The 13,681-nt window shown below is 43.8% G+C and overlaps 1 protein-coding gene across 3 annotated transcripts; it reads right to left on the bottom strand.

Annotated features, from left to right (window-relative positions):
- Window positions 1-534: 534 nt before the first annotated feature.
- plekhm1 (pleckstrin homology domain containing, family M (with RUN domain) member 1) lies at window positions 535-12,712 on the bottom strand. 3 transcript variants are annotated; one of them, XM_041963125.1, is made up of 12 exons: window positions 12,506-12,712; window positions 11,564-11,653; window positions 10,276-10,517; window positions 9,317-9,991; window positions 8,304-8,796; window positions 6,981-7,128; window positions 4,652-5,629; window positions 4,264-4,409; window positions 3,390-3,583; window positions 3,250-3,313; window positions 3,007-3,164; window positions 535-2,398 (listed from the first exon to the last, which is right to left on the bottom strand). In XM_041963125.1, exons 2-12 carry the CDS (start codon window positions 11,615-11,617, stop codon window positions 2,290-2,292), a joined length of 3,261 nt encoding a protein of 1,086 aa, XP_041819059.1. In that variant the 5' UTR covers window positions 11,618-11,653; window positions 12,506-12,712; the 3' UTR covers window positions 535-2,289. The 3 variants fall into 3 exon arrangements, with proteins under 3 accessions (XP_041819059.1, XP_041819060.1, XP_041819061.1); XM_041963126.1 differs by having other exon boundaries at window positions 12,674-12,692; XM_041963127.1 differs by lacking the exon at window positions 12,506-12,712 and adding an exon at window positions 11,732-11,860.
- Between the last annotated feature and the right edge of the window lie 969 nt (window positions 12,713-13,681).

Genomic DNA, 13,681 nt, shown 5'->3' with positions numbered 1-13,681 from the left:
TGAAGGTTAAAGAGGGAGACAGGTGTAACTAATTAAACTAATGAGCGTCTAACATCTACGTGAGGCTCCTCCAGGGCATCTGCATCGTGCCTGCTGCCTTAATGACAACAGAGAGAGATCATTATGTGATGTGAGGCAGGTGAGCTTTTCTCTCTGTGACACGTCAATCAAGGGGAACGCAGTGGTGGAATGTAACTAAGTATTTCTACTCAAGTGCAAATTGAAGTTCCTTGCACGGTGTTTCATACCCTTCCTGTCCAGTGAAAACGATGCATCTCCAGATTTGATGATTTTGAGTGCTTATGGTGAACTGAAGGGTGAGGTATTTCTTCATGGGTTGGATAAAATCTCCTCCTTCTCCAGCTAGCAACGCTACAAACATAGTACCATTACCGTCAATTAGATAAAAACTGGCAGTAAAATGTTAAAGCATGCTCCCAAAAACAGCTGCTGAGAAGCTGATGACTGAAAGGACCCATAAAATTCAATCTAATGATCCAGAATACAGCTGTGCCAAAAACTGAAGAGATTCAAAACGTTACACACTCACATTTATTTCAGAATGGTCATTTATACATCATACATTATAACTGAGATGACAATAAAAAAAAACAGTACAGAATAAAAAACAGAATAACAGTACTGCAGTATTCTGTACTTGCCATTTGCAAGTGATACATCTGCGTATCTGAAAATGGATTTGATCAATAAACCTTTAATGTTTTTATTCTCTGCAGATTCTGCAAAAAAAAAAACAAACTAGTTATATGTTATTTCTGCGAGCTCAACTCTACATCTGAGTCAAATATTCCAGAGGTGAAAATAAAACTGAGCGAAGAATGAACATGTGAAGACTGCAGGCTTGTTTGTTAGTTTAGGGGTGATTCCTCGTGCTGGACGATATTACAACGAAATCCTAGTTTAAATATCTGTTTAACAGTCAGAGCTACGTGCAAATGTGCAAAATGTGTTTTCACTTCAATCTAGTAATTTCCGCCAACACGTATTAAAAATATTTCTGCCACACATTTAGGATTTATTTACTTCTGCCACTGTATGGATGCAAATGCCTGATCGAATATAGTCTTTAAATCTCCAGGAGTTGACACATCAATGCCTGCTTGTAAGATTCAGAAACATGAGAGAAAAACATTCCACGGAGTCTTCTTGGCGACTGATTTTTACTAAGCTAATGCAGCAATGTGATTTCATCTCATGGGAACTTAACAACAAACGGCCTAAGCGATGCTGTTGGCCCTGAATCGAAGACACACCAAGAGGAAAAAACTGTGTAAAGCTTAACTTAAAAAGAAGGCACAATCAAAATCTGTTAATAAGAACATTTCAAGTGCTGTTTTTGATAGTTCAGTACCCAACCTTACTGCTGTGTTATGATTACATACGCGCGTCTGAGACAAACGCAGAACGTACTACAGAGCACTTCTGGTAAACATGATGGATAGGAGCGTTGTGCTCGACCCAGTAACACCTTGTCTACAAGAACACAGGTATTTTCCAGACGAAGCTGTTTCTCTGCGTTTTGGCCTTTCGTCCACACACAAATGCAGTTTCAGGTTTCAGGTCACTGAAGTCGGAGCTTTTCGAAAACTCAGAGACTGTTTGTGGTGTTGACGTGTAGAGAATTAAGGGAGACTTAAGTTTTTGGTTTGTAATGTTTTGTCACGCCATAGCAGGATCGGACCTCTGGTTGCCTACCGGTAATAACTTTTTTCAGGCTTCTGATTGGCCAACATAGCGTTAGGATTAAGATTATGTCGCTGCCTGCTGGTTTGGCATGCATGCTCTTGACAGCACTTCACTTGTTTTTTTTGCATTTGCATATAAATGAGGAGTTTGTGTGGATGAGATTTTCTTTGAGCACAAATACGGAACAAATCCCATTTTTAAACATACCCGTGCACGTGTGGACTAGCTATAAGACAAACAATGTAATGTAAAAATGTCTTGGCAGCAACCTTCACCCTTGTCCCGTCCTTTGTTTGACACCGTGGCTGAATCAGAGTTGAGAGAGGTATTAAAGTCACTGGTCAGTTACGGCTGCATTACGTCAGCTTCAGGAGGCTCAACGCGCCTCTGTATTAGTGCAAGTGAGTCAAGCTACTGCAGCACTGTGGCTCTCACCCCTTCTTCAGTATTAAGGTCAGTCAGGGCAGGCAGATCGCACTCATAATTGCACTTGAGGTTATTTCACGTAAAAGCTAGATTTTGTTTTCATTATTTTTTTCTCTTCATCAGCGGTCTTCTATCATCCTGAAAGACAGGCTGCGCTCAGTCCTGCAGATCCCTCTCCAGGTATTTCATCATTCGCTGGCAACGTGGACACGAGCCCTCAGGAGCCTTGCAGGTCAGGTGAAACACAGTCTTACAATCTTTACACCTGGATCAGAGACAAGAGATGAGCATTTTAAACTGAGAGTGAAGGCAATTTAGAGAGAAATACAAGTTCTACACCACAATTAGTAAAAACTAATAATGGAGAATTCTCTCTTAACATTTTCTGTGCAGGCAGTTTATTCTGATCTTAATATATTCAAGAAATGCAAAGTTAGTCAGTTCTTCTTTGACATGACTAAGAGGATGAAAATGGACACAAAACATCTCTCCACTTTGTTTTTCTGTGTTCTAATCTGATTTTAATACAGACAATTCAGAACACCATGAAAAATTATTGCACTATTAATGACAAAGAAACTAAATAATTGGCCTTAAATTTATGTTTTTTCATTTAAATAGATATTCTGATTAAAATAGTGGTGACCAAACTGCTATTTGGATAAACTGAAGTGGAAGAAAGATGCCGACTTTCCACAACCAGCGGAGATATTTCAGACCAATCACAGATGGTCAAACTGGTGTGACTTCTTTCCTCTAACGTAGTGTCCTCGTTCATGAACTGGTGGCTTTGGTGATGAGTCTTGACTTGAAACATACGATCTAATTAATAAGGCGAGGAGACGGGGAGGGCGGTGGCCCAGGACAACATACCTGGTGGTGCTGTCGAACTGGAAGGGGAAGATGATGTCATCGGCGTGGCAGATCTGACAAATGAATCCACGCTGAGTGCACAGGTCGCAGTGGAACACGTGGTTGGAGGCATACTGCAACAGCATCATCAGGTAGGTTGTATATTCGCCCTCTGCTATCTAGAAAAAGACAAACACACACATATTAACATGTTTCAAGGTGGCGGGTGACCGGTGCAGTAACATATTCCAGACAGCAGGATACCTGTCGGAGGTCCATGACACTGTAGAGATGGCTCGACTCCAGCAGGTATGTCCGTTGCTCCATTCTGGCAGAGAAAAAAAAAGACATGTACAGAAAAATGTTGTAATACAATAAACTGTAAAACACACACATATACACACCTTGCTTGGAGTTTCTTGCAGGCTCCGCTGCGGCAGGTGAGCAGGTAGTCGCCCAGCAGGCGCAGCCTCTGCCGCAGGTTGTGGGCCTGAGCCATGGCATCGGCATGCATCACCAGCTCAGGGTTCAACTGCTCCAGGTTCAGCAGTGGCTCCTGTTCTACCTGAGCCAGCAGCCGCAGGGCCTTCTTAGACACCTGGACAGACACACACAGGTCATACTGAATGGGTCAGAACATGTTGAAGCTGTCTGTGATTACTGAGGGTGACTGTTACTTTAAAAAGAAAAAGAAAACATGTAGAGGGTGAACATTTTGCCTTAAAACTGGACACTCTGGACACTATTGGACTTGTGATGCATTGGCCATAATGTAATCTCTATAAAGAGATATCTGCATATGAATACAGACTCTGCAGGCAATGAACAAGTGGTCTGGTTTCCATTTGTAGTCTGAGTAGAATGGACCCGTCATGCTTGAGAAGGCAACTTTGAATTAGCTTGTTCTAAATATAACTGTATTCATATGCAGACATCTGTCTATATTCTTTTCTTGTGTCTGAAGTTGCAAATGAGACTGTCAATAAACACCAGTGCACGGAAGAGGAGGTATCGGCCTGGATATCCAAGCCCCGAAACATGAGCTGTCCTCCAAGAGCCCCCCAAGAGGCAAAATCATAGAACAATAGCTAATGGGTTCCAAGATCTCCCATAATGCAGCTCAATCTCTGACAGCCCACATACTTGAGCTGGTAGCCTCAAGCGGCCTTTTGTTCTCACTGGTTTTGCCAGTTTCACCTCTGTATCTGATAGCAGCATCGGTATCCGCACATTTTGCATGCACACGGTTAAAAAGTGACCTGAATGTGCTGCACCTACCGCTCTATGTGTGAGGTCCCAGTTGTGCACCATGCGTGCAGGGATGATGGTGGTGTCACCGTGGTGACAGGAGTCACAGTAGTACTGGCCTGAGAACTCACACAGCCTGGCTCTGCCCAGGGACGGGCCAATCTGCTGAGGACACCCTGAGGAGGAGACGCAGTAAACAAACGTCAGATCCACTCAGGCTCACACTCAAACAAAACTGAAGATCACTGACACATAGTGTTGCAAAAGGTTGACAATGATTAGAGTTGTTACAATCCTTCACCACCACACACAACCGAACCAGACTGATGTCATATTATTTATCAGTAATAAAAATTAATGTGTGTTCTTGCCATTATTTCATTATTTAATACAAACAAGCTTAATAACTCAATAACACCTGCGCATTTGAAGCTCTGAGCGTCCAGCCCCTTCTCCGAGGCCACAGCGCACAGGTGAGCTAGAAGCGCTCCATCTTCTTTTAGCCGGTGCTGCACCAGTCTGTGGAGATTCCCAGTCACCCCCAGGTGTACCACAGCAGGCTCCCTAGAGCCCCCATCCTCCCCGCTCTCAAGGTAGGAATCCAGAGCTCCACGGATCAAAACCCTCCAAGAGCGAGCCTCCTCTGCGTTCTCTGCCCTAAGTCTAAGTGTCTCCCTGACGGTCAGGAGCTTGAAAAAGGCTGGTCCCCCCAGAGAGACGTCTGGCACCACATCTCGAATTTCCTCAATAGGGTGGGTTTGCCGCAGCAACTTCCGTCCCTCTTGCACCCGAAATCCTTTCATGGCCTCCAAGGACAAGGAGAAGACCAGGGGAACCCAGGTCCGAGCCTCGGGATCTGTGGAGAAGTACAAAACAGCTTCTTTGATGGCATCTGTTTCCAAATCAGCCGTCCGAGTCCAGTCGAATTCCTGCACGGGAGGAGGTGCATTCTGGCCTCCACATGTCCCCGACTCAGGGGATGATAAACCTCGCTCAGGGCTGGAGGGGGAGGAGGACGGGGACGGCACACCCACACCGTTCTCACTGGGGGGTTGCAGCACCTCCCACTGCTCGTCAACACGAGATGCTGGCCGGCATTTGTTGACAGCCTCCACTATCCGGTCCACCCAGTCCTCGGCCTCGTCTCCATTGGCTGCCCGGAGGTACAGTCGCTTCCCGGGGAAGGCCAGCTCGAAGCGGCCCTCAGACGAGGTGATGCGAGCGTCCTCGCATCGCATCAGGTAGCAGTTGTCGTAACATGTCCGCTCCTCTGCATTGAGATACAGGCGGAACTCAAAGGGTGACAGCTCGCAGTAATAGTCCCGCCACAAGCCCATCGCACCTCGTCGCTCTAGATGGCCGAGCTTCAGCAAGCCCCGAAACGGGTTGGACAGCCCTGATGGACAGACAGATGGACACAGATACGGACAGTGAAGGAAAAGAGTCAGGATGAGTTACTTTACATGATCTATTTTCACATTGTGGAGCCTGGTTGACAGCTAGAGACTTGTTTTATCCTATCAAACCTGCTTTTAAAACTACACTTGACCTTGAATCATGAGAAAAACATGAAAAGTCGGAACAACGTTTAAAGGAAACAGTAGTGAAAAAAAGCTTATCAAAATTCTGCATACCCTGAATTACGAAAATGAACCCCAGAATCAACTATTTATCAGCTCTGACAAATTAATCTTTGAAATGTTCTTCTATAAAAAGCATTTCTGTGACAACTGTGACAAAATCGTTCAGTTATTAGTCCTCTCTTTCTCTCTCTCTCTCAGAGTCTTAAAATAATCGATTCTCTACTAATCTATAATAATCAAATATTAAATGAATGGATCAATTATAAATCTGTTAAACCTGTTGATCTAGTGCAGTGAGACTACACAGTGGTTGTTCCTGGAATACTGCCCATATTGATGCCAAGCACCGTCACAAACATTTCATATCACATCTCTCAATTAATCGGCATGCACTAGGAGGCAACGTATCGCAAGTAAGGCAATTGTTTTACATTCCAGTACAATTTGGTCACATCCCAATAAATGAGAGAGCAGGTGTTTTCCTGTTTGATACCTGATGGAAAACACCTGCTGATTGTCACTGTGTGTCACAGGGTGTGGTTTGAGCTGTAATATTTTCACTTTCTCATTCCAAAGTCTCCAGTGACCTATGTGAACAGTGTCATTCAGCTTAATTCCGTGGTGCCACCTTGACTGAGCAGGCGTGTTCACACTGAAGGTGCAGTTATTAATCACTGGCCGTGCTCGGAAATAATGCTTTAATGAGCAGGTAAACATTTTCCCTGCTGTTGCTTTCTCACTCTTCCACTGACATACAGGTGGCAGCGACTGGCCAAGAAACCACACGTTCACAAAAAAATCTGTCAGGTGGAAGGAAATGCACTCAGTCTCAAGAACACACTGAATGAAGAAAACTCCACAAGGCACTTTTAGTCTATGAAATGAAAATAGTTAAAAAAAAAATGTCCATCACAACCGCCAAGAGTCCAAGGCGACATCTTCAAATGTTTTGCTTTGTTTGATCAAAAGGCCAGAACTCAAATATTATATTCAGTTCATAATGGTATATGAAGAAAAGCAATAATATAAACTGTAGTTTATTATAAACTGACATCCATTATAGTTGCAGTTGATTTCTCACTTGATGAGACAGATGAGCACAAAATCATCTTGACTCTGTACTGTGTGTCTTTCTTCAGCTTTTCTCATCGTGGAGATAAATACCTATTTGTCTTCGATGGACGACGCTGGGAGGTGACTGAGAGACCTTGGGCTCAGCAGCAGGAGCAGAAGGAGGCACCTCATCTTGGTCTGACACCTCGTCCAGATGGGGCTTGTAGATGTCGTCCTCAGAGATCCAGGAACGAGAATGCTGCAGGGTAAAACCACAGAAGCTCTTTAACCTCTTTTGAACTGGTTGTAACACAGTTTTTTAGACTGATTCGATATGAGAAGGATCTCCACAACAACTTAAAACCGGGTGTTAACTTGCCATCAGATTAACATGGAGGGTTGCACATCTACTTGTATGTGTAGACCCGCATACAGGGCTGCAAAGATTAGCTGGTTTGCTGCTTTTGCCTGGTTCTTATCATTCTAAACCAAATATCTTTAGGTTCTTGACTGTAGCAAAACAAGAGCTCTGAAGATGTGAACTTAGTCTAGAAAAATGTGATGTGATGACACTAGCTTCTGACATTTTATAGATCGAAAAATTCATCAAGAAAAAAACTGGCTGATTAATTGATAATCAAAATAATCACTGCACTCTCATTGCTCTCCTCAAACACGTGTTTTAAATCAGATTTTCTTATCAATGGACCAAACCACAGAGAACTAAGCCGAGAACATTCAATGAACAGACCACAGTTTGTGAAAGAGCAGTTCCAGCTATCACATGTCTTTGGGGTTGGTAGTGTGAGAACTATAAAAAAAAAAAACATAAAGAATGTCTCTGTTAAGAGTCATCTAAAGACGAGAACAAAATTGACTGTCTTGACTAATTAAAATGACCGATGTGTGTCAACCACAGACAGTCCAATATCTGAAGGAAATATTATGACATATCCTGTAGCTGTGCCTGCTTGGACGTCACACGTTCAGGGTTTCAATTTGTACAGGGAACTAACTCTCTGCACTTTATTTTATCCACAACATCCTGCCGCAGAAAATAACAGCTAGAGCCCACAATTTTTTCCATGAATTATTAAATAGCTTGTGTTGATTTTCCACCCTGGTTTTCAGTATAAAGTCAGACATCTTGTTTGTCATTTCCCCAGAAGGGAACAGGCAAAAGGCATTTCGAGAGCGAGTGCAATTCTGCGTTTCCTCTTTCTGTAAAATCCTCATTATGTCTTACTGTTTTAGAATTTCTTTCTGAAGTTGTACTCAAGAAGCACAAGTTCTACAAACAGATGGGAGTGAGTGTGGGACACAGACTTACATCACATGATGTGATTTCATAAATAGAAGCCTGAAAATGTCTGTGGTTTTACTCCTCTGTGTGTGTGCTACAATTAAAAGCTATTTGCCTGTAAATATACTTACTGACAGAGAATCTGAAGACAACTTCCTGCTCAGGATGCTGGTCGAGCGGCGTGGGCCTTGTACTGATGGCTCCGAGGCACTCTTCTCTGAGGTCTCTGCCTCTTTCTCTTCCTGGACAGGCTCAGTACTCTCCTGAACACCCGCCACATGTATTTCCTCCACAGGCTCCACAGGCTCGCTGACTGTCGAGAGCATCTCTGCGTCCAAGTGTGACCCAGAAGAGGCACTAATGCAGCCTTCAGAGTGAGCGTAGTTAACATGGTTCTCGTCAGATGACGGCATCTCAAGGAGTGTTGATGGTGGCTCTGAATCAGATAGCACAGAGTTAGGGGGTTGGTCTTGGGATGGTGTAGGGGGACCCTGAGTGTCGTTGTCAGAGCTACTGAAAATGGCCGTCTCAGAGTATTGATCTGGACCAGTGCTGGACACGAAGGAGTCTTCACGCATGGAGTCCTGACTGCAGTGGCCGCTCTCCCGAAACTCAGCCAGAGAACTGCAGAGAAAAGTCACGACATATTTCACAGCAAGCCTACGATATAACAGAGCACTTTATTATTGCCTCTTTCTATTTACGCTGACATTAATGTTGTATATTTTTCTTTCTGTCAACAAATCCAATGATAAGACCAAAACAGACGGTGTGTTAATACCTACCCAGTCTGTGGCTCTTGGCCCAAGCTCATTCATTCAAAAAGAAGAAACAAATCTTTAAACAGGCTCAGAAAGACCTTAGAACAGCTGGGCAATGTAATTTTTAGCGAATGCCATGGAAACAGGAGAAAACTGTTTATTTGTTGGGAGCTCTACGGCACACATAAATAAGATACATCAGGCTTTTCCTGTGCTAGACATAGCGACACAAACAATACTTGATTTTAGGTTGTATTTATTGTTGTTTTTTGTCTTTTTATGGGATTCGTTGACAATGAGACAAATATAGAATATCCCCAGCCTTATCCTTTAACTCCTATCTGCTCCAACATATCAGACACACAGCTAGCAGATACACTTACTCTTTCTGTAGCCTCTTGGTGCCGATGTTGACGTTAATGGGCATGTCCAGGTCACATGAAGACCACTGCTCTCCTGTCGGGCTGCGGGGGTCCTGCCCCTGCAGGAGGCTGTCGGAGCTCAAGCTGGAGGAGAGCTGAGAGGAGCCTGTGGTGTCCAGGCTCAAATTAGATGAGTTGAGTGCAGTCCTGCCCCCTTGTAACGCATTTGACCCTCTCCCCAACAGCCCCACTGGGCACCCTCTCTGCACATCCAGTGCATCTGATGAGCCTGACGACTGAGACACTGTGTCCCACGATTCTTTACGCATGGCCTTAGAGGTGGGAGGATCTCCGCCATTGAGGGGCAGGTCGAGTGCATCTGCTTGGAGCAAGGGGCAGAGTCCAGCGAGAGCCAGCGGCGTGGTGGTCCATTCGTTGAGGACAGCTGACTTGTAAGAAAGGCTGAATGTTAGTGACGCCAGACCCTGAAGGTAGCTCAGCAGAACTTCCCGCTCCTCAGTGTTCAGAAGCAAGGCACTGGGCTGATAGTGGGCACGCAACTTGGAGTCCTCCCGAAACAGCGATGCAAGGTAGCACTCCAGCAGGCCGTGGTTGAGGGCCAGCCGTAGCCATGCTCGGCAGCGACCCACGTCCGTGCCCACGAAGCTGATCTTCTCCAGCTCTGTGATTACATCACTGGGGATTTAACAGAGAGTGTTATGACACTCTGAATTAAGTTGTCACAGAATAGTTTAATGATGTCCCAAGCAGTGACTTACTTTCATTAGCCAAAAATATACATTTTACTATTACATAAGACAAGGAAAGGCAGCAAATCAACACAGTAGAGAAGCCGGAATCACTAAATGTTTGGCATTTTTACTTGAAAAATAGTGGAACAATTAACCAATTATCAAAACGGTTGCCAAATAATTGTCTGTTTATAGACCTATATCCTTTCAGCATAAATGGACATTTACCGGTGAGTGACGGTTTTGAGGAGGCTCCAGAAGAAAGGTTGAGGGAGAGGTCCTCTGTCTCCCTTCCTTCCTCGCCCCCCAGCCTCAGAGCGGACGTACTTGCTCTTGATACCGTGAATGAATATGGCCTCCAGGGCACAGCAGAGGAGGTTAGCATCACCGTCTTCACTGGTGACCACTGCGTCTGACGTTACGTATCGCTTCTGCAGGGCTTTGAGCGACTGTGCCAACTTCTCTTTAATCTACGGGACAATGACACAGTGTGTGGCAGAGGGAAATATTATCAGCTTCCTTTTTGGAGACCGGTTGACTAAGGTGTGGTTGTGAGGTAGGTTGGCAGACTGACAATAACTTCTCTGTTCACCAACACAAACGAGAGGAACATTTTTACGTGCAGTAAAGGATACAGCCAGCATATTTTCTACATTCCAGTCAACAGTGTGATGAGGAATAGAGTGAGTTCAGTGGCCACGTTGTTATGAAACATGGTCTGCAGATTACCTACTGCCACATGACCCCAGCCGTCATCTGACACAGAAATACAGAGAACATGTACATAAAAGACGCAAACTAACATTGTGCAATAGGATGCCCAAAAAAACCTGGTTCTCAAGCAAAACCAAACACTTTGAAAAGCAATGGCCTGGCTCTTCTACACACTGAACACTGAAGCACCCTTTTTTTCCTGCGTCTGACCTGGCAGGACTACAGCTTTAAAAGATTTCCAGGGAACCAAATCATTGCATGCTTTTCTAGTTTCCTGATTCACATACACTAATTGTACACTGTCTGCAAAGCCACGCTGTCATATTAAAACAGTCACACATACAGTATACTCTGCTAGCTATTAACTAAGCAAGGTCTGCACTCATTCTCCAATGCTTTGTCCTCCCTTTGCATTCATAAGACGATCTGCTCTTGTTTTGCCATTGATTATGTATCTGATCATGTCTCTTTAAAAGCATTAGATTACCTATTAAGAGAGTTGTAATGACACTGTAAGTAAGACATGCAGGCAAGCAAATGCATCCCCTACAGTGCTGAAAGTGGTGTAAGGCTGAACACTGTTGAGTACAGGTACAACTGTAAAATTACAACATATCCTACTTAAATGACACAACCAGACAATGTTTAGCAAAAAAAAAAAAAAAAAAAAACACACGCCAGTAGCTAATAAAGCTAATCTGACACAACGCATTAGAGGTATCACAGTAAAAGAGAACACAACCACCAACAAGTCCTCAAGGTAACAAGGTCTTTGCACACAGGGAGAAGCTCGTAGTTTTACCTGTTTAACATCTTTAGCCTCGGGTGGTGTGTCTGGCATCTGTGTGGCTAGCATGGCACCTCCTGGGAAGGTTCACTCCCTCATGGCACACTGAAAGGCAAAAACAATTCCTTTGACATATGCTAAATGAAGCTCTTTCCAACACGTGAACGCAACAACCCTACTGACCCCCGCTTCGCTGTTGAAATCACTTTTGGCATTTAAGATGGATAAGCTGGCAGACAAGACATGTGATGATAAGGAAGCAGTTTTTCCCCTTCCTCACTTCACGTTGCCAGCATATTTGCCACTGAGCTATCGTTACATTTTCCGTCACAAGACTGTGCTCTGTGACATATCTGCAATTTCATGGTTTCCCTGAGTAACCGCGGAGTCATGTGAGACGCTGATTGATGTCTGCAGGGAAGTAGCTACACAATGCCCCAGAACTAACTTCCTTTATCAAACGCACTGAGAACAAATCAGGATCGAAACAGCACGCCACACAGACTCCCTGACTTGATCACACCCAGATAAGAGTACTCTAAATACCTCTAGGGCCAAGACAGAAACAAAACTACTACTTAGCAGCCGTAAATCGCTAGACAAGTGGCGTTAAGAATTAACCTTACAGCAGCAACAACAGTCCTCTCATTTCCATATCGTGACAGTTGACCGTTGAAATAACAAACCCTGACAACATTCCTCTCTAATCTCCACAATCGTTTTGCATTAAGCAGCAGGAAGTTGCCAGTTTTAACGTTAGCCTCTGATTTGGGCGTGTGTGAGCATTCAAGCTCATCAGGGAAAATCGAGGCTTCGTAATATTATGCACAGACAACCAATTCATGCTGTGTAAACCACGACTTTTATGGCATTTAGTAGGCTGAAGCAGTGAAACACGACCCTGACAGCCCGAATGTTATTAGCAACGAACGTTAGCTACAGAGCTAGCTTTCTTACCGAAACAGGTTGGCTAACTTGCCATTAAGATCCAAAGACACCCGCGTATCCTCTGTAAATTATTGTACGCTCAGTAAATGTACGTAAAAGCCTCGTCAGTCCGTACAGTCGCTCTCCATCGCGTCTGTTCCAACAACCAAGCACGGACAAAAAATTGCGTTGACTAACATTTGTTTTCTCGAGGGGTGAAACGCTCTCTTGTCACTGTCCAGCCGACGAGTGATGCATCATGGGAACTTGACTAGACCAGTGACGCCTTCAGGCTCTATTAGAAATACAGTAAAAATAAAATAGCGCAATTGGGACTTATACAAACGAGATTTTTCGGACATTAAACGTTTGTAACTTGCTCGCTGTTTGTTTTTCAGTTAAACACATGGTCGCATACCGACTGTTAGTTTCTCTATATCACGAATAAGCACGTATCTCTGCATTTCTAACTACGCCTATGCAAAAATACCGCTGTGACTTCCTTTTTCTTCTTTTATCTGATTAAAAGTTACTTCAGTTAGCTAAAAACCATGGACTATATCTATTATACATTCTTTGTCATAAAATCAATATAAATTGCATCGGCATTGCTTGAACCAACGCTAAGAACAAGCAGCATTAACAGTGATACTACATTGGTTTGTAGTTTACGAGTAATATCCAAAGTAACCACGAGTTCTGAGGCGTGCTGATGTTGTTGCTGTTTGCAGACATGTGAGGACTTCATGTTCCCTGTCCTGGACGAGGCGGTCCCTGTCAACACAGTTCAAAAAAGTGTCCACCACATACTCCACAGCTTGTAAACTGTGTACTAACTTCACCCCATTACCAACACAGTTTGAAAATAATAAGAATAATCGCAGGTCGTTTGCTTGTTTTTTGTGTTTCTTTCAAACACAAAAAAACACAGTAAATCTTAAACAATAGGCTACTGCAACACTCACACAATCTTTAATTAGATCATGGTAATTGGTTGTACCTTGTGGAGAACAATCAGGTCCTAGAAAAACCTTAATCTGGAAATCAGTGATTGAATTACAGCTAACGTTTAGTACTCAAATACTGCTTTTGATCAACGGGGGGCGCCACAGTGCAATTATGGATTACACCTGAGTCTGAGGACCCTGTCACATCCTACAATATTCTCACCTGTTATTGCGAAACGTCTTTTAAAACAGGAGATTT

Source organism: Chelmon rostratus, chromosome 21 (assembly GCF_017976325.1).
Source record: "Chelmon rostratus isolate fCheRos1 chromosome 21, fCheRos1.pri, whole genome shotgun sequence".
Lineage (NCBI taxonomy): Eukaryota > Metazoa > Chordata > Actinopteri > Chaetodontiformes > Chaetodontidae > Chelmon > Chelmon rostratus.
The sequence above is the reverse complement of the archived record's forward strand: the minus strand, read 5'-3'. Positions and strand labels throughout refer to the sequence as shown.

Excerpts from the sequence above, each read along its gene's own strand:
- plekhm1 (XM_041963125.1), bottom strand. The coding sequence starts at position 11,617 with ATGCTAGCCACACAGATGCCAGACACACCACCCGAGGCTAAAGATGTT. Across the intron at positions 8,797-9,316 it reads ACCAAGAGGCTACAGAAAGA|TTCTCTGGCTGAGTTTCGGG; the intron begins GTAAGTGTATCT and ends TTTTCTCTGCAG. Across the intron at positions 2,399-3,006 it reads CAGTTCGACAGCACCACCAG|GTGTAAAGATTGTAAGACTG; the intron begins GTATGTTGTCCT and ends TCTCTGATCCAG.